Source organism: Schistocerca americana, chromosome 5, assembly GCF_021461395.2.
Source record: "Schistocerca americana isolate TAMUIC-IGC-003095 chromosome 5, iqSchAmer2.1, whole genome shotgun sequence".
Classification (NCBI taxonomy): domain Eukaryota; kingdom Metazoa; phylum Arthropoda; class Insecta; order Orthoptera; family Acrididae; genus Schistocerca; species Schistocerca americana.
In genome coordinates this window covers 546,815,113-546,836,070 of record NC_060123.1, presented here as the reverse complement: position 1 = coordinate 546,836,070, position 20,958 = coordinate 546,815,113, and the positions used below count along the sequence as shown (strand labels likewise).

Genomic DNA, 20,958 nt, shown 5'->3' with positions numbered 1-20,958 from the left:
CAGACGCCTATAGAGTGCATTCCGCCTACTCCGAACCGCCATCAGTTACGATTTCCGTAGTGTCAAGCGAAAGTTTATTGCATGGCAGAGTGGAGGTCTGTTGTGTTTTCTGATGAAAGCTGGTTCTGTCTCGGTGCCAATCTGCAGTTACGGTGTTGCGTGCGATTTCGCATGACAACCGGAGCATTTTCGCGGTTATCTCACGTACCTTGAATGAAAATTTGTACGTCAGTCTGGTGTTTCGACCTGTTGTGCTGCCATTCATTAACAGCGTTCCATGGGGAGTTTTCGAACAGTATGACGCAAGCCCACAGGTCGCTGTCATAAACCAACAAGCTCCACAGGTCTACAGGGTGTCGGTATGTTGCCTTGACCTGTTCGATCACCAAATCTGTCCCCAGTCGAGCACATATGGGACATCACCGGACGAGAACTCCAGCGACATCCACAAACAGCAGTAACCGTCTCTGTATTGACCAATCAAGGACAAGAGGCAAGGAACTCCATCCCACAAAATGAGATTCGGTATCGGTTCGACACAAGGCATACACGTTAGCATGCTTGCATTCAACATTCTGGCGGTTACGCCGGTTACTAATGTTGATAGCAGCACTGCACATCTGCCATGGCTTATTTCACGCTTACATTAACATGTGAACTTGCAACGTTACCTAGAAAAATGTCTCCTGGAAGTTTCATTACTCTAAATTAATCACTTTTTCTGTTTCGACATTTTTCCGTCTTGTATTATAAATCACCGAATTACACAGTAATTTGTCACCTAGCCGGCACAAAGACTGTAATAAGTATTAGTTGACCAAGGAATCATTTTAACATGAGGACGTGTAGCTCACCGACGATCAAACTGTGACCCCATGGCCACAGCAATAACAGAACCTCGCTTGGCTGAAGTGAGAAACATGAACGATACGACTGGCTTTGTCCGAGCTAACTTTCAGTATATCCGTGTGACAGAACCCTAAATTTGGCAACACTTACTTCGGTAATGTTTAGTTTTTAGTCACCGTCAGTTGTACTGACTGTTTCGGCTTTGACCTGCTGAATAAACATATGCGTCAAATGTGCAAAGCATATGATTTATTTTAGTCATATGTTATCTAACGTGCCAAAACCTCAAAAACGTCGTACATTATGTGTTCCCACTTCTCACCATATGAGATTACGTAAACAATGTCCAACATGATGGTTTTGGTGGTCCAGGTGCTATGGTGTGGGGAGGCATAATGTTGCACTGACTTACTAACCTAAAAATCTTTTAAAACAGTGCTGTCACTAATTAACGTTGTTGTTAACACTGTACACTGCACTCCTTCGCCAAATGCGTCTTCTCAGATCTGCACTCGGCCATGACTTCATCTTTATGAATGACCAAGCGCAATGGTATCGAACAGCATTTACTCATGGGTCGAAAAAATATTCAGCGAGCGGACGGGCCTGCGCCCCCCCCCCCCCCCCCCCCCCGCCCTGCCACCGACTTAAATCCCATCGTGCACGTGTGGGACTCCTTAGCAGCCTCACCAGCATGGAAGGACGTTGCAGAGCATGCGCTGCCGTCATTGATGATCACTCACTCTATTAAGAACCATATCTCACCTCTTTTAATGTCCAGGGGACCGCCATAAAGCATGGTGACTTCAGGGTAATTAGTGCTTTTCAATAAAAATTTCATTTTTCTTTGTCTCACTGCATTTCTTTCAGTCACCTCAGCCGCAACACACTGTAGCAGCTCTTTCCACGTATGCTCCAAGTTGTACAGAGCTATGCTACTTGACAATCATACATCATGTGGGAGTTACTTCCGTCCTTAAGTTTTGTGCACCAGTTCATTTATTTACCGTACTGAGGACTCATAAAACTTCACAAAGAAATACTCAATGGCTAAAATTACGTAGCTCGCGCTCTATTAAGTCATTGTGACAGAAGACTCGTCCACAGTGGTAACGCATTGGGTCAGTACTTGTACAGAGCGAACCAGAGCTACACCGACAAAAAATTTATGAGGTTGTTCACGGATATTTTCTGAATATTTTGATTTGACAGACCTGTAGTCTCTGGTGCCTCGTTCCAAACTAATTACATTTCTCTTTTTTTTGCGCTGCCATTACTTTTTGTAGCTGTATTATATTAAAAATTTCTGCAGAATGGTGTATATGTCTACAGTATGTGCTGTGTGCTTCGTTTGTAAACAAAATTGTTTCATTAACTTCATTAACTTGCTGTGGACGAAAGTAATGCTCACTGTATTCTTTGTCCTCAAGCTTTTGGGACTGATAACATTTCAGTTTAGTCCCTTTAATCTCCAAACCAACCTGCCAACCAAATAAGCTTGCATTCAGTACTGCTCGGTCTATTTGGGGTTAATTTGTCCAGCAGTGTTAATTGTACTGCAACAGTGATACACAGTAGTATGGACAGGTCTAATATTAGGAGTTGGCCAATATACAACTTATTTCAGCTGGCCCTACCTCTGGGTTTATACTGCACACAATGCCTTCAAATACGTTGCTCAAGATTTTAATATCTTCTCTCTTGTTATGCATGTACTGCTAGCACTACTGAAAAAAATGAACCTGACCTTTTTGTAGGAAATTTAATGTAGTTAAATTTTGTACTGGGTACATTTTTGATGGAGGCTACAGCTTTCGAGATATTCAAGGAAACGCATGTGAAGATCACTTTTTTCTGGAATAATTCAAAAACTACGGCCTTAGGTGAAGACGGAGCCGAACACAGAATTTAACTACATTAAATTTCGTACAAAAAGGTCCTGTTCATTTTTTTGTTTGCATGTAGCGAGAGAGAGAATATGAAAATCTTGTACATGGCATTTGGGCGCTGCAGGTTGCATAAAACATGGTGGCAGGGGGCAGCTCATATACTTGTGTATGCATCCACTGACCGCAGTGTAGAGCTGCACAACGGCGCTATGGTTCAAATGGCTCTAAGCACTATGGGACTTAACTTCTGAGGTCATCAATCCCCTAGAACTTAGAACTACTTAAACCTAACCAACCTAAGGACATCACACACATCCATGCCCGAGGCAGGATTCGAACCTGCGACCGTAGCGATCGCGCGGTTCCAGACTGAAGCGCCTAGATCCGCTCGGCCACTCCGGCGGGCAACGGCGCTTTGCTGTGCTGTTTATTGCAGCGACAGCAACCATATCACAGCACTTCCATTTGTTCCATTTGTACAGAGGTGTCTATGAGAAACCAGATCCGTCCATTTTACAATAACTGTATGTTACAGGTTTTTTTTTTTTTTTTTTTTTTACTATTGTGAAGGTTTTTTTCGCCGAAACAAAGGCAACTGCAGTAATAAACCGAATAAATCATAAATACGTTATTATTACTTTGCAAAGAGGAGCCAGAGACAAGGGGGTTCCATACACCAAGATATACAAAAAATGTCGCTGATAAACCTCAGAAATTTTGTTCGTGCAGTTCGAGTTCACGCTCATGCATAGCCTATCAGCAAAAACTCGTTCAATGGGGATATCTGAATTGGCATATGCACGAACACTGTGCATTTGGATCATAAAGGGATAACACTCACGTAGGAGCGCGATCTGTAGCAAAGGGTAAAGGGATGTTAGTTAATGCTATGTGGTGGTCTCACCTTCTTGAATTCTTGTCCCTCCATGCTGTTGGTTGATGGCCCAGGCAGTGGCTGCTGATTCGACTGGTAGTGGCGCGGTTGCTCGCTGCCCATAACACGTGGCGCCCACAGCTAGAAGACGGCCATGTCAGCCGACGGCTAGGGCGTGCGACCAGGCGATTTTCTGCAACATGTTCAAATGTGTGTGAAATCTTATGGGACTTAACTGCTAAGGTCGTCAGTACCTAAGCTTACACACTACTTAACCTAAATTATCCTAAGGACAAACACACACACACCCATGCCCGAGGGAGGACACGAACCTCCGCAGGGAACAGCCGCACAGTCCATGACTGCCGCGCCTCAGACCGCTCGGCTAATCCCGCGCGGCCAACATGAGATCGCCTGCTAGAAGCTGCTCATGTGCTGAGGATCACATCTCGAATGTTAGCCTTACAGTTTTAATTGTCACCTCGAAAAACATTCAGGGAGTGTACAAAAACAAGTATGCTTGAATATAAGTGCAGATGCTAGCCAAACCTGCAAATTGCACTGTTGAGTTTGACCACGAACGGCACTTGTTCAATGCCCTAATTACGTTACAAGTGTCAGTCGTGGTCTGTATAGGTGTGAGAACATCATGTCGGAGCTACACTACCGGTCAAGAGTTTTGATCACCCGCGAGGAAAGCTACACACTTTCAGAATAGATATCACACAACCAACCGGTTCAAATAACTGTTCGGTACCTTGACCTTGATTTTGACACGTCTAAGGATCTTCGTACATCCATATTTAAATTGGATGAAGGTGGGACACAACTGGTATAATTTTGTTAAAAATTGAAACTCCTCCAGCTGTAATTAAGATTTTATATTTATTTGGCTACTAGTTCCGACGTTGCGTCAACACCATCTTCAGGCCCTTACACTTTGATGAAATCAATTGTGTGTGGCAGAGTACTAGAAGTCCACGGTGAGACCAACACGTGCTCCACATGGATGGCGCGCAGTAATTAGTACTACTAACCTGTAGTTACTACCCTCCTGGCGGGCAGTAGTTAGTACTACTAACCTACAGTTACTGCCCTCAATCCATGTGGAGCACGTGTTGGTCTCACCGCAGACTTTTAGTACTGAGCCACACACAATTGATTTCATCAAAGTGTATGGGCCTGAAGATGGTGTTGACGCAACGTCAAAATTAGCAACCAAATAAATGTAAAACCTTAAGTACAGCTGGAGGAGTTTCAATTTTTAACAAAAACCTCTAAAGATGTCCTCTTCAAAATTTTTGACATGAGCATATCTGCTCGAAAATCCGATCATTGCTTTCTCCCATTGTAGCTTCACGGTTTCTTAAAATTTCATTCTGATGAAGACATCCTTAGAGGGGTCGAAACCTAGGTAAATGTACCAAACAGTTATGTGCAACCGGTGGCTCTTTGATTCGTATGCTGATACGTATATACGATTGCTGAGAGACAGCCATGTTTAAAACTGCTATACACTTTCTTTAAAAGTACAGACACATCGTACAAACTAAATAGACCAGGAAAATAAATATTTTCTCTCTCTTTCGTTAAGTGCAATGAAATATGGTTGAGATTTTAGTCTCTTCAGAGCTGCACAGACTCTTCGCTTTCTGGAGTTAAGATTCTGCTGTGTTTGTGCATGATACTGCTGTCCAACACGTCTCTAAATTATTCCACAGACCTTCAACATTAGGTGACCTCCACTTTCTGAACTCCGTGTCAAGTTCATCCTGTAAGAGTTCAACGGGATTTAAGTCAGGTGGCTGACTTGGCCAAATCATGTTCTTCAGTAGTTCCCAACATTTCTCTTTTTTGTTGACATACTGTCACCATAATTTAGAAGCATCTTTGAGATCGTTGTCCTGCTAGATGGAACGGCTTTTTTAATCAGTATCCTGTGATTGTCTTCATTCTTTAATGTTCCACTATCACGTGACCACTTACTTTGTAATCCGCAAAACGTCTTCCCACCATGACCGAATCTCCACCATGCTGAACAGTGGGCGTCACACGCTACTCTTCATACGTCCTACACGAAGTCGACGAACTAACATTTAACGATGGCTTCCAAATATTTCACACTAAGATTCGTCCGTAACTAATAGCTTGGGCCATTACTGCACGCTCCAATTTCTGCGTAGTTGTGCCAATTGCAATCGATTCACATTATTTTGTTTGCGTTATAAAGGTTCTTTTGCCGCTGTACAACCCTTTACACCTTATTCACGGAGACGACGATGCACTCCTGAGACAGAGATTGGAGCTGCTGGCATACTGTTTACCTCGTCTCGAATTTCAAGTGAAATACGAGACCTATGACGCTTACTCTGTATGCATATGAGCTGATCTTCTCTGTACGATGTGACACGGAGTCTTTCACGTCGTGACACACTAGCGTTGGCACCAGTTTCTTTGCAACGTATACACCACTGTAGCTTGAGCTACGCCACCTTTTGTTGCTCTTGTCCTACTAGAACAGCCCTCCTGATGCAGAGCTACAAGTACAGCAGGTTTTTCAATTTCAATCTCCTGCTTCTGTCCCAATAGGAGATAATATGGTATGAATATGATCGGGTGTCCAAACACTCTGCTAGATGCACATAATGTACTGGAAACTAATGTGAACTGACTGCTACACAGACAGCCGAAGGAATGAAGGCTATTCGAATAGAACAGTCTGAGGTAATGGCAAGACAGTGTTGAAGTGGATACTCATCAGTTTCCAGTTTACCACTAGGTGAACAACTTGTCTAATACACAATAGAAGTGTTTATTCTTTACAGGGTTACACTTTTTTTTTTTGGAAAAGGAGTAAGACAAGGATGCTGTCTATCACCTATCCTTTTCAACCTCTACTTGAAAATATGATCGACGAGTGCTCATTAGATGACAAAGGAATAGAAATTGGAGGAAGAAGAGTAGAGTGTTTGAGATTTGCTGGTGACATGGTCCTTCTAGCCACAAGGGAAAAAGAATTACAGGATTCAGTGAACACCATTGAAGCTAACGGAAAAACTATGAAATGAAAATTAACACAAAGAAAACAAAAGTATTGGCACTAGGAGGAAATAAAGAAATAAAAATTATGCTGAAAGGAGAAATATTAGAACAGGTGCAAAATTTTAAGTATGTTGCAAGCAGGATAGACACCGACTGGACGTGCAGCGCAGAAATTAAAACATGGATAGCAATGGCATTTTATAAGAAAAGGATAATTTTCTACAGCTGTCTGGACAGAGAACGGAGGAAAAGACTCCTAAAATGTTTTGTATGGAGTGTTCTTCTGTATGGCTTTGAAACATGGACTTTGAGGAAGAAAGACTGAGAAAGGCTGGAGGCTTTTGAGATGTGGACATGGTGGAGGATGGAAAGAAAAAGTTGGACAGAGAGAGTAAAAAATGAAGAGGCACTGAGAAGAGTGGGAGAGAAAGGACAGTTGCTAGATGTAATAGAAGGGGAAAAATGGATTGGGCATATATTAAGAAAGAATGACGGACTGATAAAAACAGTTTCAGAAGGTTATGTAGAAAGGAAAAGGAAGTGAGGAAGGAAGAGATTTCAGATACCGGATGACGTGATGGACGGTAAAACATACAGCAGCCTTAAGCCGTCGGCACACGGACCGTGCATCCGAACGTTGAGCGTTGAGCGTGCCGAGTTTCTGACGTCATAGCGTGGAATATCACATTCGGGAGTCTTTCCGAACGTGCAGAGCAATATCTGGCATGCCAGATATTCTGAGCGTGCGTCTGAGCGTTGACCAATGAGATGGCACAACGCCAACTACGTCACACGCACGCCGTCTCCCTTCAGTACGGAGTTGTGAGGCGCCATATTGGCGTTCATTTCAAGCCTATATGTATATATGCCGTTTCTGAGTACCAGCAAATTGAGAATCACTGGAAAACCCGTTGTTAGTTGTGTGATTCGTTCCAATAAAATTATGAGAAACATCATATTCGAGGCAAAAGAATTATTGCGACACACTGGAGATCCACCAAAAACGCATTGTTCTTGGTACAATTTGTTATAATTAAATTTCTATTAGTAACGTAATTATCTACGATTAACGGTTTTAGGAAGCCGTAATATAATATGATTAAGTAGACGAATGGTGTCTGGGGTTTAGAGTAATGGATAGCGTCTCTGTCCAAGAAAACCTATTTTTTATTGGGGCGGTGGTTCGCGTCTTAACACTTCCAAATTTTTTTCCCTAACATTCGCGTTTATTAGGTTCTGATACTTTATTATTAGTTTAATGTAAGTATATGCTATAATATTTGGTGCTATGTAAATATAAGTTCATCTTTTTTTGAGGGGTGACTTTGTTCGATTGGTTTAATCTACAGGACAGCTTGCGCTACTTGTATAAAGTTATTTTGCTCCTTTTTCTTTTACGCTTCGTAATTCACATGTTGCAAAGATTCTGCTACTGCGTAGAAACAGTGATCAAGTAAGCCTGACTTTGGGGTTTTACTAAAATGTCGGAATGATGAAATAATGTTTATCGTATGCAGAGAAGTATTCCAAATTTGTACCGCGCTGTTTGTAATGGAACTTTTATATGCCTGTGTCCTTATTGATTGGACGTGGTACTTTTTTTTCGTGGACGATGGAGGAAATGTGCGTTTTAATAGAGCTAACGTGGGAATTTTACGCACGCCCGTTGAGTAAACAGTGTGATTTACGAAGTACTAGAAACAGCCCTCAACTGCCGCTGGAGTGCGTTGCGATCGCGTATACCACGTTGGGGCCCACGTACCGTATGCACAAGTCGCATCGTTCCTGAGCGTTCAGCATCACGTTGAACTTGGCACGCTCAGCGTTAACGTTCGACAGCACGGTCCGTGTGCCGACGGCTTTAGGAAGGAAGCAATGGATCGCAGAAAATGGGGAGGCAAAGGACCTGCTAATATAGCAGGAAACTGATGATGATGATGATGACTTGTTTTGGGTTCTGAATAAGGATATGATAGAATATTTAAATTCCTGTTTTATCAACAAATTCATACTTGTGATAGGTGAACGGAAACTTTTGACGGGTAGTGTACGTGAATGCGAAGGTGGGCAAATTGTTCCTCAATGGGGATGCTTCCGCAACAAAGGGAGAGACGTGTTTGGTATTTCAAGAGGCATCGTATCGGATGTTTCAAGAGGCGACCTATCGAAGATTCATATTGCATGCAGGGAAGGTGAGAAAGCATCTTCCGTTAATTCACAACGCAAACGAAAGTGCGTGCTGAGTGATCGTGAGACTGTCACTGAAAAGGATTGTGACCAAAAATAACAGGTCGACAGCCGCAAAAGTCACTGTTGACTTGAATGTCGTACTCGCGAAACTATCAGTACCAACACAACACGAAGGGAGCTCGGTAATTTGGGTACTGCAGGGCGAGCTTTAATTTCAAAACCACACATCATTGATGCAAATGCCCATAACAGGAAAACGCGGTGCCGAAGCCTTAAAACCTGAACAATGGAAGAAAGTAAATTGGTCGAATGAGTTTTGTTCACACTGTTTCCAACTTCCGGCCAAGTTTACGTCCCAAGGGTGAAATATGGAAGGCGTCTGATGGTGATTTAGGCAGCCATATCGTGGTACACCATAGGCTCCAAGGTTATTCTGCAAGGCTGCATTATAGCCAAGGATTATGTGACCATTTTGGCTAATCACGTCCATCCCATGATATAATATTTGTTCGTCAATGGTGATGCTGTGCTCCGAGACGACAGGGCACCGGTTCACACAGTTCTCATGGTCCAGGACTGATTCTGTGAGCGCGAGGATGAAACGTAGCATCTCTTCCGACAGTCACCAGATCTCTACATTATTGAGCCTTTTTGGGCTACTTTGGAGAGCAGGGTGCGTGATCGCTAACTACCTCCATCATCCTTAACTGAAATTACCACTATTTTGTAGGAATAATGATATAAGGTTCCCTTGAAAACCATGCAGGACCTGTATTCGTCTCTTTCAAGGCGACTGGAAGCTGTTTTGAATGCCAACGGTTTTCCTACTCCATATTAGGCATGGCAGTGTGTTGTGTTTTTGGCTTTTCCATATTTTAATTCAACCTCTGCAGTTACATAGTTAATTTTTTGTTGTTTTTTTCGCAGATACAAGTCAGTAGTTTAGGCACACGCTGAAATCCCCTCCCCGCCACACCACAGTACCGTAGCACGACGCTAGACGGGCCCAAAAAATGGCACAGCCCGTTGATTAATTTGAGTATCGTACGGTAATAAGATTTCTGCACAAACCTCTACTGAGATGGTGGAATTGTACACCAACAACGCACTTTCGTATGACACAGAGCTTGGAGACGCTTGTGAAACAAGTTTGAAAGACAAAGAACTAAGTGGAAGATTATCTCTGCGTGAAGAATCTTAAGAGAAGTTGAGGCCCTAATACTCGAAGACCAGCGCATCACCACCCAGGAGACAGTGGAAAGTGAAAATCAGTCATGAGTCAGTGTTAAACATCTTGTGTAACATTTGAACAAGACATAGGTCGCCGCCGGTTGGGGTGCTCAGATGACTGAGGCAGCAGCGAAGATGTTGTAGCCGTGTCAGGCCAATACAGGTGATGTTTTTAGCGGCCTATACATCGTGTACAACTGCTGGGAGTATGACTACGACCTCAAGGAAAAGGGGCAGAGCAAGCAGTGGAAACATGTGGATTCTCCACAACAGCAAAGGTAAAGACACAACTGTGAATGGTCAAGGCGATACAGAGCGTGTTTTTGGGACCGCTGTGTCACGTTGTTAAAATTAGGTTCGTAAGGAGCAAATCGTTTTATGATACAATCGAAATCTCCTAATGAGACTATAGGAAGAGGCGTGACGAGAAGCTGTCTAATGTTTCTGCTCTCTGACAATGCCTGTGCTCATCCTGCACTGGACACGTTCACACATGCTGCTTCTCCACGCTATCAAAGAAACAGTGTTCTCCTTACATGGTACCTAATGACTATTCCCCTACTTTTCAGATGAAGAAATCAAAGCGTTGCAAGAATTTGCAAACGACAAGATGATTTTAATTGTTTTAATTGAATCAACTGTGGGTGCTTGGTGAAACATTGTAAATTAACTAAACAAACACTGTTTTTTGCCATGTTTCACAAATTTTATTATGGTTACTGCACAACCTAGGTTTCAGGTTGAAAGCTCATTTTCAAGTGCATTACTGATTCCAAATATGACAAAGCAAACATAAGCATGATGATAAGGCAAATATAAACATCTCAACTTCTTAGTGTATCGATCCTTGGCTTAATGCAAAATTACTTCAATGACAATTTTTTTGACAAATTACATATGGAATTTCACAATTCAGCAATTACGCTAACGTGACTAAACATACCTAGGAATAAATTTATGCATCAGCCCAGAACTTTTTATGTACTCGTGGATTGAGATCCAAAGTTTTACTTCTGTCTAGGAAATGTGATATCATCTAAAAGAGGTGAATATTTGTATTGGGTTTGCTCATCTAATAACAGGTGTGGTGATATACATATGTTTTTTAATATCTAGAATTTCAAAATGGCAGATTGACATTCCAATCTGTCCATTGTAGCAAGACTGACACTCCTGGCGTATGATCCCGTAAGTCCCGCTTTTTGTGATGGCTGGTTGTTTGTTGTTTTTGCACTGAGGTAGCAACTTCCTATTATCCGATGAGCATAGAAAAGCACAGAGAAACTATTTGTCTTCAAAATGTTACCTATCCTGTTTGACGTTTTCCCTATAAAAGGTAATCCGCACCATTTCTTTTCCAGTTAGTCTGTGTTGTTCATTGGGGCTTGCTTCTTTATCTTTTTACTTTGAATTTTATTAATGATGTCGAGGCCAAATTCTTCATTTGTTGCTATTGTTTTATTGTATCATGATTTTCAAATTTTCCTGAACAGCTAAATGCAAACATCTATAACCAAGGTCTCCACCAAGTCATCCGTAGTTGGGAAAAATGTGTCGCACTGAAATGTAAACACGCAAAGAAAGACCAACATGATAACTAAATTTCGTGGCACTACCCGAATTTTTAAGTTGTGATATTTAAGACTTTATGATCAGGTGTGGCCAAAAATTCGGCTCGCGAGTCGTGCTCTGGCATAATGCTAAACCTGGCTGATACTTTCCTTGACTGACTTAGGTTTATATTTCAAACTTCTCAACAACGTAGATCCAAAAGAAGACAAATTTTGTGTGTAATTTAATATTTTTGGCACGCTAAAGACATAGTTTTTATCTGGTAGAAACTTACAACGTACAAACATGCGCAGATATTTTCACAGATTTTTACATTCATATTGATAGAAATTGTCATTTATTTGGTTTCATAATCGAAAAAACGTTCAGCAACATTACGGAGACGTGAAAACTTGACGTCAAGAAATCAATGCAGACGTACTGAACACTCTTAACGTTAAAGAGTGTTGTCTTTAAAACGGGAATTACCTTGCAGATCAGTCTGTTACATCTGCAGATCCACAGTGGCGCTTTCAACTGAAACAGCAAACGGTCTCGAAAACAGCTCGAAAACATTTAAGATCGCTGGACTGCCTGCCTCTTTTTGTGCAAACAGCACTAGACCTGTGGACGTCTCCATCCACGAACAAACAGCGAAGAGTAAACAGCACTGAGACATCGTTTCTGCCAAACTGAAGAGATTTGTGACGACCGAAAAACACCACACCGCAAAGCTCAATGACGTGTCGCTCTGTTCAGGGGAATCCGAGAGGGTCCGCTCAAAACCGAGACAGGACGTGCCTTGGCCCGCACAATCTGCGCACTTGAAGTCTGGCAAGGCGAGACCGGACTTGCTTTATGACTACCCTTCGTACAACATCCCTTTTGGAAACAAAGCACTGTGTAGTGTTCTATACGTGAGTGATTTTCCGTGAAATGTGAAAGTTATTCTTTGCCTGTCCCGAGTCACAAGAATGTTTTTCTCACTGGACCATTTGTTACTGGAGTCTTTTCTGTAACTGTCGTCATCAGAGACCGACTCAAAATCAGCTATCACCTTGCGTAAAAGGCATGTGGAAGGGGCACTCAAACCACTTAGTAGCCTGCTTTATTGGTATGTCAGTATGCATCTAGAGATGACGAGCAGCTGTCTGTTTGGGAATGTCGTGCAGATTCCACAACATTATCCGTCGCGACGCTTGCTAACGAATGCGGCAGTTATTACGTCGGGAAAATCTCAAACGGCACTTAGTAGCGTAGTTGGCAGTGGCCATATCACAATGCAATGAGATATCGCAGTGCAGTTTTTGGATAAATCCACATATCAATGACCTAAACAATGAAATAGTTACTATTCTATAGAAGAAAATCAGTGCAAATACTTCATATTGTTTATTGGTAGACATAAGGGCCAACAAGAACGGTCTCATCGACATTCGCTTGCATGTGCGGCAGCACTCAACTCAGAGGTAGCCAGTTCGCACCCTGGTGATGGAAGAAAGTTAATCTCCACTATTTTACTGACAAGGAAAGGAAAGTTGGTGACGTACGACAGACCCTGATCACCAGTCTGTGCTCCAATGTCTTGAGCAAAATTCCGTATCCCTCCGCAGTAATCTGTCTGGTGGAACACTGCATCACACCCTTACACACACACACACACACACACACACACACACACACACACACACTACACTGCGCTGTACAACACTAGGCACGCACTCATTACAGTCACGTACACGGAACAGTTACCCTCTAGACTGCCAACATCCTAGCCGCCTACGTGGCTTACATCAGGCACTGAGTCACACGAGTTCATTACTACGTCTTACCGCAATCCAGCCAGCATTAACTTGTTGTCAGTCCGTCACCTCTATGCAGAGTGGTTCAAATGGTTCAAACGGTTCTGAGCACTATGGGATTTAACATCTGAGGTCATGAGTCCCCTTGAACTTAGAACTACCTAAACCTAACTAACCTAAGGACATCACACACAACCATGCCCGAGGCAGGATTCGAACCTGCGACCGTAGCGGTCGCGCGGTTCCAGACTGAAGCGCGTAAAACCACTCGGCCACACCGGCTGGCCTATGCAGAATGGGAAAAGGACAAATGGTGTATCAAACTGACCAGAGCGAGGTCTAGTTCTGCAAAAATTATTTAATTACTTTAAGGTAATCACGCTTATTAAGAAAAATTGAAATACAAAGGTATTCGGAAAGTAAGTTAAGATCGGCCGAGAAATGGAAGCCAATGTGAAGATCAAAAATGTTTTTTGTTAACAGTTGTCTACAACTTCTAGCTACTTATCTACTTAGTTGCTCTCCGACTAAAACATTGTCGTAGCGTTGTTCCAACTTTTCAGTGCCCTCGTCGTAGAAGACAGTCGCCAGTGCTCTCTCCCAATTCTCTCCCCTGGTCTACAGCTCGTTGTCTGTGCCAAAATGTTGTCTTCATAGTAAGCGATTGATGTGAGCAGAGATGAAACTCAGAGGGAGACAATTATGGATGATCAAACGCTTCCCATCTTCACTGACCCTGCATAACGCGGCTGAGAATGGTCTTGAAGAAGGAAACGCATGATGGTTATGTTATGTGGGCTGCATAGCTTCGGGTGAAAGACTCTCGTACTTGGTAGGAGGCACTATTTGGTAGGCAATGTTACTTGCTCACTGTGCGCTTAGAACTGAACAGAGCGACTTGGCGCGATCGACGGGTGTACTGGAGACACTTCCCACATATCTGTGCAAAGCTTCATCAGATTCTCACAGTGGTGTCTATTTCGCGAACTATCGGAAAGTACTTTACGAATCGTCTTCTATTTCATGCACAGTTGCTGCTAGCTATGTAAATGACGTGTCAAAGAGACAGTCTTCAAGAATTTGTTTTTTTTTTTTTTTTGCGCATTAAAAGTTACACTGATGCGATAATTAACTGTCAAAAAGGCTTCCTTTGAATCAGATACTACATTTAGGACATTTTGAGAACAGAAGGCAAATGAGGCCTCAAAATGTTCATCTGTTCAAGGCGTAAATAAGATTACATCATGTGATCTTAGATTTTTAAAATGGCTTCCTGCGAATCAAACACTGAATACAGGACATTTCGAGAAAAGAAGACGCTAGGAAAGCAAATGAGATATCAATAAGATTAGGCTTTCTGAACAAAACTTGAAAATATATAAAGTTTAATTTGTTTTACATGATTCTGAGCATCATTAAAAGGCACGTTAACTGTTTCTCTAACTAGTTTTATTTCTTTCTTTTAGACAAATCATTTCACAAAACATCTGACCGTCTTTTTTTCCGACTGTTTTTACAACCATCTCCGCAATGCTTGATGCTATGCTTAGCTATGGTTGTTCTCGTTTTTCCCCGTCACTATTGCGTCACCAACAGTCGAATTGAAAAGCTTTAGAAAGTTTGAAATGTTCCTGATAGATTTATTTCTCACGTGACACCAGTGAATAGCCACATTCGAATCTCTGAGGTCTCCTGGCCGACCGAACCTACTGCTAAGGCTTCTCTACTGGCGACACGATACTTCCCGACTCCTTTTATACTGGAGAGTCCGCCTTCCGTGACATCTGACGGTCAATTTCGCTTTACGTAAGAACGTCCGGATACTTTTTATCTGATAGTGTACATGCTGTGCAAACTATTGCGAACTGCACCATGAGCTAGTGTTCCTTCGCGCTCCTTTCGCTTATGGAGCGAGGGTAGCTGACTGTTTAAATGCCTTTGTTCGCGCTGTAAGTGGGCTAATTTTAATTTTACGGCCTATACAGGAATGATACATAGAGCGCTGTACTGGACTCCGCGACTCTTCACTTAATACTGCTTCTTGAGACTTCGAAAGCAAGCTTTCGTGAGATAACAGGCCTCAGTCGGAAAATGACTGCCAATTCAGGTTTTTCAGCATCTCCATAACGCACTCCCGTAAGTCCTTTGTGTACGTTCAATACACAGAGTTGTATTTGTTTAGCATGGGCCCCACATATTTGAGCAATATTCTAGGATCGATCGCACGAGTCTGTTGTCAGCTAACAGTATTTTCCCACTATCCTAGCAACGAACGGACTTCTGCTACGTGATTTACCTATGGCTGAGACCATTTCATATCCCCATAACCTGTTACACCCAGGTATTGTATAAGTTGATTCATTTCAATTGCGACTCACTGTTACTGTAGTCATAGAAAACTACGTTTTGAGTTCTGTGAAGTACACAGTTTAACATATCCGAATATTTAAATAATTTACAATAATTTACCAGCCTTTGCTCCACTATGAAATACTACGGAGATCCAACTGGATTTTTAGGCAGATTTTTTTTAAATTATTTATTTCAAAGGCAGTACGTTAACATAGATGACTGCATCATATGCAGTAAGTGTTAGGTTACTATTCAACTTGTCTGTGTGATTACTGACAAACAGTATGAACAATAGAGGTTGTAGGGGTTGCAATATACAGGGTGGTCTATTGATCGTGACCGGGCCAAATATCTCACGAAATAAGCGTCAAACGAAAAAACTACAAAGAACGAAACTTGTCTAGCTTGAATGGGGAAACCAGATGGCGCTATGGTTGGCCCGCTAGATGGCGCTGCCTTAGGTCAAACGGATACAACTTCGTTTTTTTAAATAGGAACCCCCATTGTTATTACATATTCGTGTAGTACGTTAAGAAATATGAATATTTTAGTTGGACCATTATTTTCGCTTTGTGATAGATGGCGCTGTAATAGTCACAAACGTATAAATACGTGGTATCACGTAACATTCCGCCATTCTCAATCACTGCATTCCTTCTTATTTATCTTAACTCTTACGCTGCTTTCACAGCAACACAGCAGAAATACTCGTTTTCAACAAAGTAAAATCCTCTTTCTATCACTACACAAGACTGCCACGATCTCTTAACCATTTTCTGTGAAACAATCTTACTCAAAATATGAGAAAGATTAAAATCCTCCAGATCTTTAAAACACAGGTAACAGGCCACCCTCTATCACAGTAGCTATCTTGTATCAATCTGCGGGTTCACTCTCGTTAGCCCCTCCCCCCATCACCTTTGTGTACGCAGTTCGCTATAGAAATTCTTTCCTTCTTAATTCCTCAATATTATATCATCGTTATTAATGATACTACTATTATTGGCAATTATTGTTTTTATTAATAATGCAAATTATTCTGATTGTTACGCAATTATTTTTTGTGTGTGTTATTCCTGGTCAGATGTAAGAGAGGACCTTAAGGCCCCAATCAGGTCAGGGTGAATAAAATGAAATAAATGGCTTCCTTTGTAAAGGAAGATTTGCAGAACAGAGTCCAGCATTTTTGCTTTTGGTTTACTTACTAGAGCTGTAATGTGTGTCAGCGGCATGCTAGGTGAAAAAACTTAGGGGATCATTCACCAGTCCGACCACTTATCTGCAATATATTAATGAGCTAAAGAAATTCCTTATACGACTCGGCAGTTATTATGTACGTTAGAATGTATTTCCTGTGCAGATCACGAGCCAAATTTATAACTTTTCATTCATTTCACTTTTGCGCTCATATCATCTTCTGACGTTGTGAAATACAGAAAAACGAGAAATATTTTCGAGAAGCATGACCCTGCCGAAATACATATCTGTCCACGCCTTGTTTACGTAAACTGAACTGTGTCAGAGATGCGTTTTGCGTTTCTCTACGTGATTTCTTAGCTACTTGCAAATTCAGGTTCATAAAATCAAACGATAAGATTTAATGACATAGCACTTTTGTGCTCCTAATATAGAAATCAGTTTATGAGATGGTAAACACGGAAGGTAAGTGATCTGATACGTAACTGATTCTATCTGCTGTGACTTAATTTTGTGCACGTATGTAATATTCAGTCCAGAGCTGTAGTTCGTGGGAATGGAGGGCATGTCGCCACCACAAGAGGAGGTCTTCTTGAGGAATTCCCGGTAACTGTTTATCTGCAGCTGGTGTTGCTTATCGCTAACCCCTGGCCCGACCACGTGGGAGAAAAGCAAACCGATGGGAACGCAGCCATCGGAGAAAGAACCGGTTCGTGGCCAGAACAAGTGATAACCAAACACAGAAATTCCAATCTCAGTGTGTTTCTGTTGGAGTAAGACACATGCGCCAAGTGGGATCGAGGAGACTTAGTGCAAACCACGAATTTGTAACGCCACATTTCATTGGCTGGAGAGGGTATAATTAGAGGAAACAATTGCAAAGAAGGTCATTGCATGCAAGAGCATGATAAGTTTTTGGCGAGAGAGTTGAATTAGATGGGTGCCTCGGAGAAAAAGATTTGGGAGCAGGGCGGTTCTTGGAAGATGCCACACTACCCACAAGCCACTCATGTTCTGAGACAGTAGCTTTGCCAGTGTCTGCCACTGCGGCCATGACACTAGACTTCTGCTCAGGCGCTGCGGGTCTTTCCATCGTGAATATCGGAGATTCGTCATGTGAGGAGCGATCCAAAAGTTTCCGTTTGAGGGCCTTGCTGCAACGTATATGTAACGTACATAACCCCAAGGGGCTGTACATGTAGGCAAGACATTACTGAGGCATTTGTGTCTTTCCGAAAAGCATGCAGAAAATGCGTAAACAACTATGGAGACGTTATTATCAAATGTTCAAAACAACACCAACGTGCTTTCTTGGCTGCCAAAGCACAACCACCGGTAGACTTCCATCGGAGAATGAAGAATGTATATGGGGCAGTATGTCTGTCGAAAACCACCGTTATAGACTGATGTACCAAGGGGTGCTACTGATTCACGGTACCGCACGTCCCCAAATCGCAAATGTCATAAAGCAAGACCGATCGAGGTGGCGCAGTGGTTAGCACACTGGACTCGCATTCGGGAGGACGACGGTTCAATCCCGTCTCCAGCCATCCTGGTTTAGGTTTTCCGTGATTTCCCTAAATCGTCTCAGGCAAATGCCGGGATGGTTCCTTTGAAAGGGCACGGCCGATTTCCTTCCCAATCCTTCCCTAACCCGAGCTTGCGCTCCGTCCCTAATGACCTTGTTGTCGACGGGACGTTAAACACTAACCACCACCACCTCATAAAGCAGAAGTTAACCAACTCAATTGGGAGACACTCGAGCACCCGCCCTGTAGTCCTGATCCCTCTCCATGCCATTATCACGCCTTCCGTCTCTTAGAAAATGCCCTGAAAGGTAGACGGTTCCTGTCCGACGAAGACGTGAGCAGGAAGTTACGGACCTCTTCACGCAGCGGGACATAGTGTTTTACCAGCAGGATACCTTCAACCTGATGCATCGGTGGGATGTTTCTCTCAAAGCTCACGAAGAATTTACCTGACTGACATACCGATTCTGGGCTGTATCGGCTTCGAGCTGAAACTTTTCGGTCGCCTCTTGTGTGAGGGATGTTTGAAAAGTCCGTGCAAAGTCCGAGAGATGGCACCACCGGTGGGTATCGATGTCATGCTTAGTCAGTGGCATCTTACAAGGGAACCTCCCCATCGCACCCCCCTCAGATTTAGTTATAAGTTAGCACAGGGATAGGCCTTGAAAAACTGTACACAGATCAATCGAGAAAACAGGAAGAAGTTGTGGGGAACTATGAAAAAAATATGCAAAATATACAAACTGAGTAGTCCATGCGCAAGGTAGGCATCAAGGAGCGGGTTAGCTTACGAGCGCCTTGGTCCCGTGGTTAGCGTGAACAGCTGCGGAACGACGGGTCCTGGGTTCAAATCTTCTCTCGAGTGCAAAGTTTGATTTTTTATTTTCAGATAATTATCAAAGTTCAGGCACTCATACATAATCAACTTCGCTCTCCAAAATTCCAGGACATGTTCAGATTTGCTTGGACATATACAAGATTTGACGGTGTACGCAAGGAAACATTTGAAAACGTAAAAAACATATGTTTTGAAAGAGCACAAGGAAAACTGTGCGACTGTGAAACTGTTGCATTCATTTGATACAGTTTATGTGACAAACTCTTATGTTTTCATCACTTTTTTGGGAGTGATTATCACATCCAGAAGAAAACCTAAATCGGGTAAGGTAGAAGAATCTTTTTACCCATCCGCCAAGTGTGCAAGTTAGGTGGGTCGACAACATATTCCTGTCATGTGACGCACATGCCGTCACCGGTGTCGTAAAGAATATATCAGACGAGTTTTCCTGTGGAGGAATCGGTTGACCTATGACCTTGCGATCAAATGTTTTCGGTTCCCATTGGAGAGGCACGTCCTTTCGTCTACTAATCGCACGATTTTGCGGTGCGGTCGCAAAACACAGACACTAAACTTATTACAGTGAACAGAGACGTCAATGAATGAACGGACAGATCGTAACTTTGCGAAAATAAAGAAAGTAAAATTTTCACTCATGGGAGGACTCGAACCGCTCACCCTAACCACGAGACCACGGCGCTCATCATCGTGCATTGTCCTTTATGTTGCTTATCTTCCACATGGACTACTCAGTTTGTATATTTTGCTTATTTTTTCATAGTTCCATACAACTTCTTCCTGTTTTCTCGATTGATCTGTGTACAGTTTTTCAAGGCCTATCCACTGTGTCAATTTATAACTAAATCTGAGGGGGGTGCGATGGGGAGGTTCCCTTGTTATGAAAGAACGTACACCAAGTTTCAGCCATATTGGTCTATTTCTTTGTGTTTGATATTCGTGTGAATCAAGGAAGCCGAGTGATTGTGAAAAAATGAAATAAATAGAATTTCGTATGTTGATTAAACATTACTTTATGAAAGGTAAATCCCCTCAGGAGACTAAAGAGAAGCTTGATAAACATTACGGTGATTCTGCACCTTCGATTAGAACAGTTTATAAGTGGTTTCAAAATTTTCGGAGTGGCCATATGAGCACAAGTGATGCTGACAGTTCTGGACGCCCTGTGGAGGTTACAACTCCAGAAATCATTGATAAAATCCATGATATGGTGATGGATCACAGAAGAGTTAAGGTGCGTAAGATTGCTAGTGCTGTGGGCATCTCGAATGAACGGGTACATAATATTTTGCATCAACATTTGGACATGAGAAAGCTATCCGCAAGATGGGTTCCGCGATTGCCCATGCTTGACCAAAAACGGAATCTTTTGAGGTGTTACAAGAATGGTTCGCAGCCGTTCAGGAAGAATCCGCAGGACATTAAGCGTCGTTTCGTCACTGTGGATGAAACATGGATACATTACTATACTTCTAAGACCAAAGAACAACCTAAACAATGGGTTACCAAGCGAGAATCTGCACCAAAAAAGGCGAAGACCATTCCTTCGACCGGAAAAGTTATGGCGACTGTGGTTTGGGTTCGCAAGGGATAATCC

General features: G+C 42.5%; 1 protein-coding gene across 2 annotated transcripts in view; it reads right to left on the bottom strand.

The window, feature by feature from the left end:
* LOC124615475 (venom dipeptidyl peptidase 4-like) overlaps positions 1-20,958 on the bottom strand; it is a 193,087-nt gene that overhangs the window by 137,301 nt on the left and 34,828 nt on the right. For both annotated transcript variants that reach the window (XM_047143395.1, XM_047143396.1), the window contains exon 2: positions 3,643-3,805. In XM_047143395.1, the coding sequence (XP_046999351.1) occupies positions 3,643-3,735 (93 nt within the window). In that variant the 5' untranslated portion in view covers positions 3,736-3,805. The remainder of the gene's footprint in view (positions 1-3,642; positions 3,806-20,958) is intronic.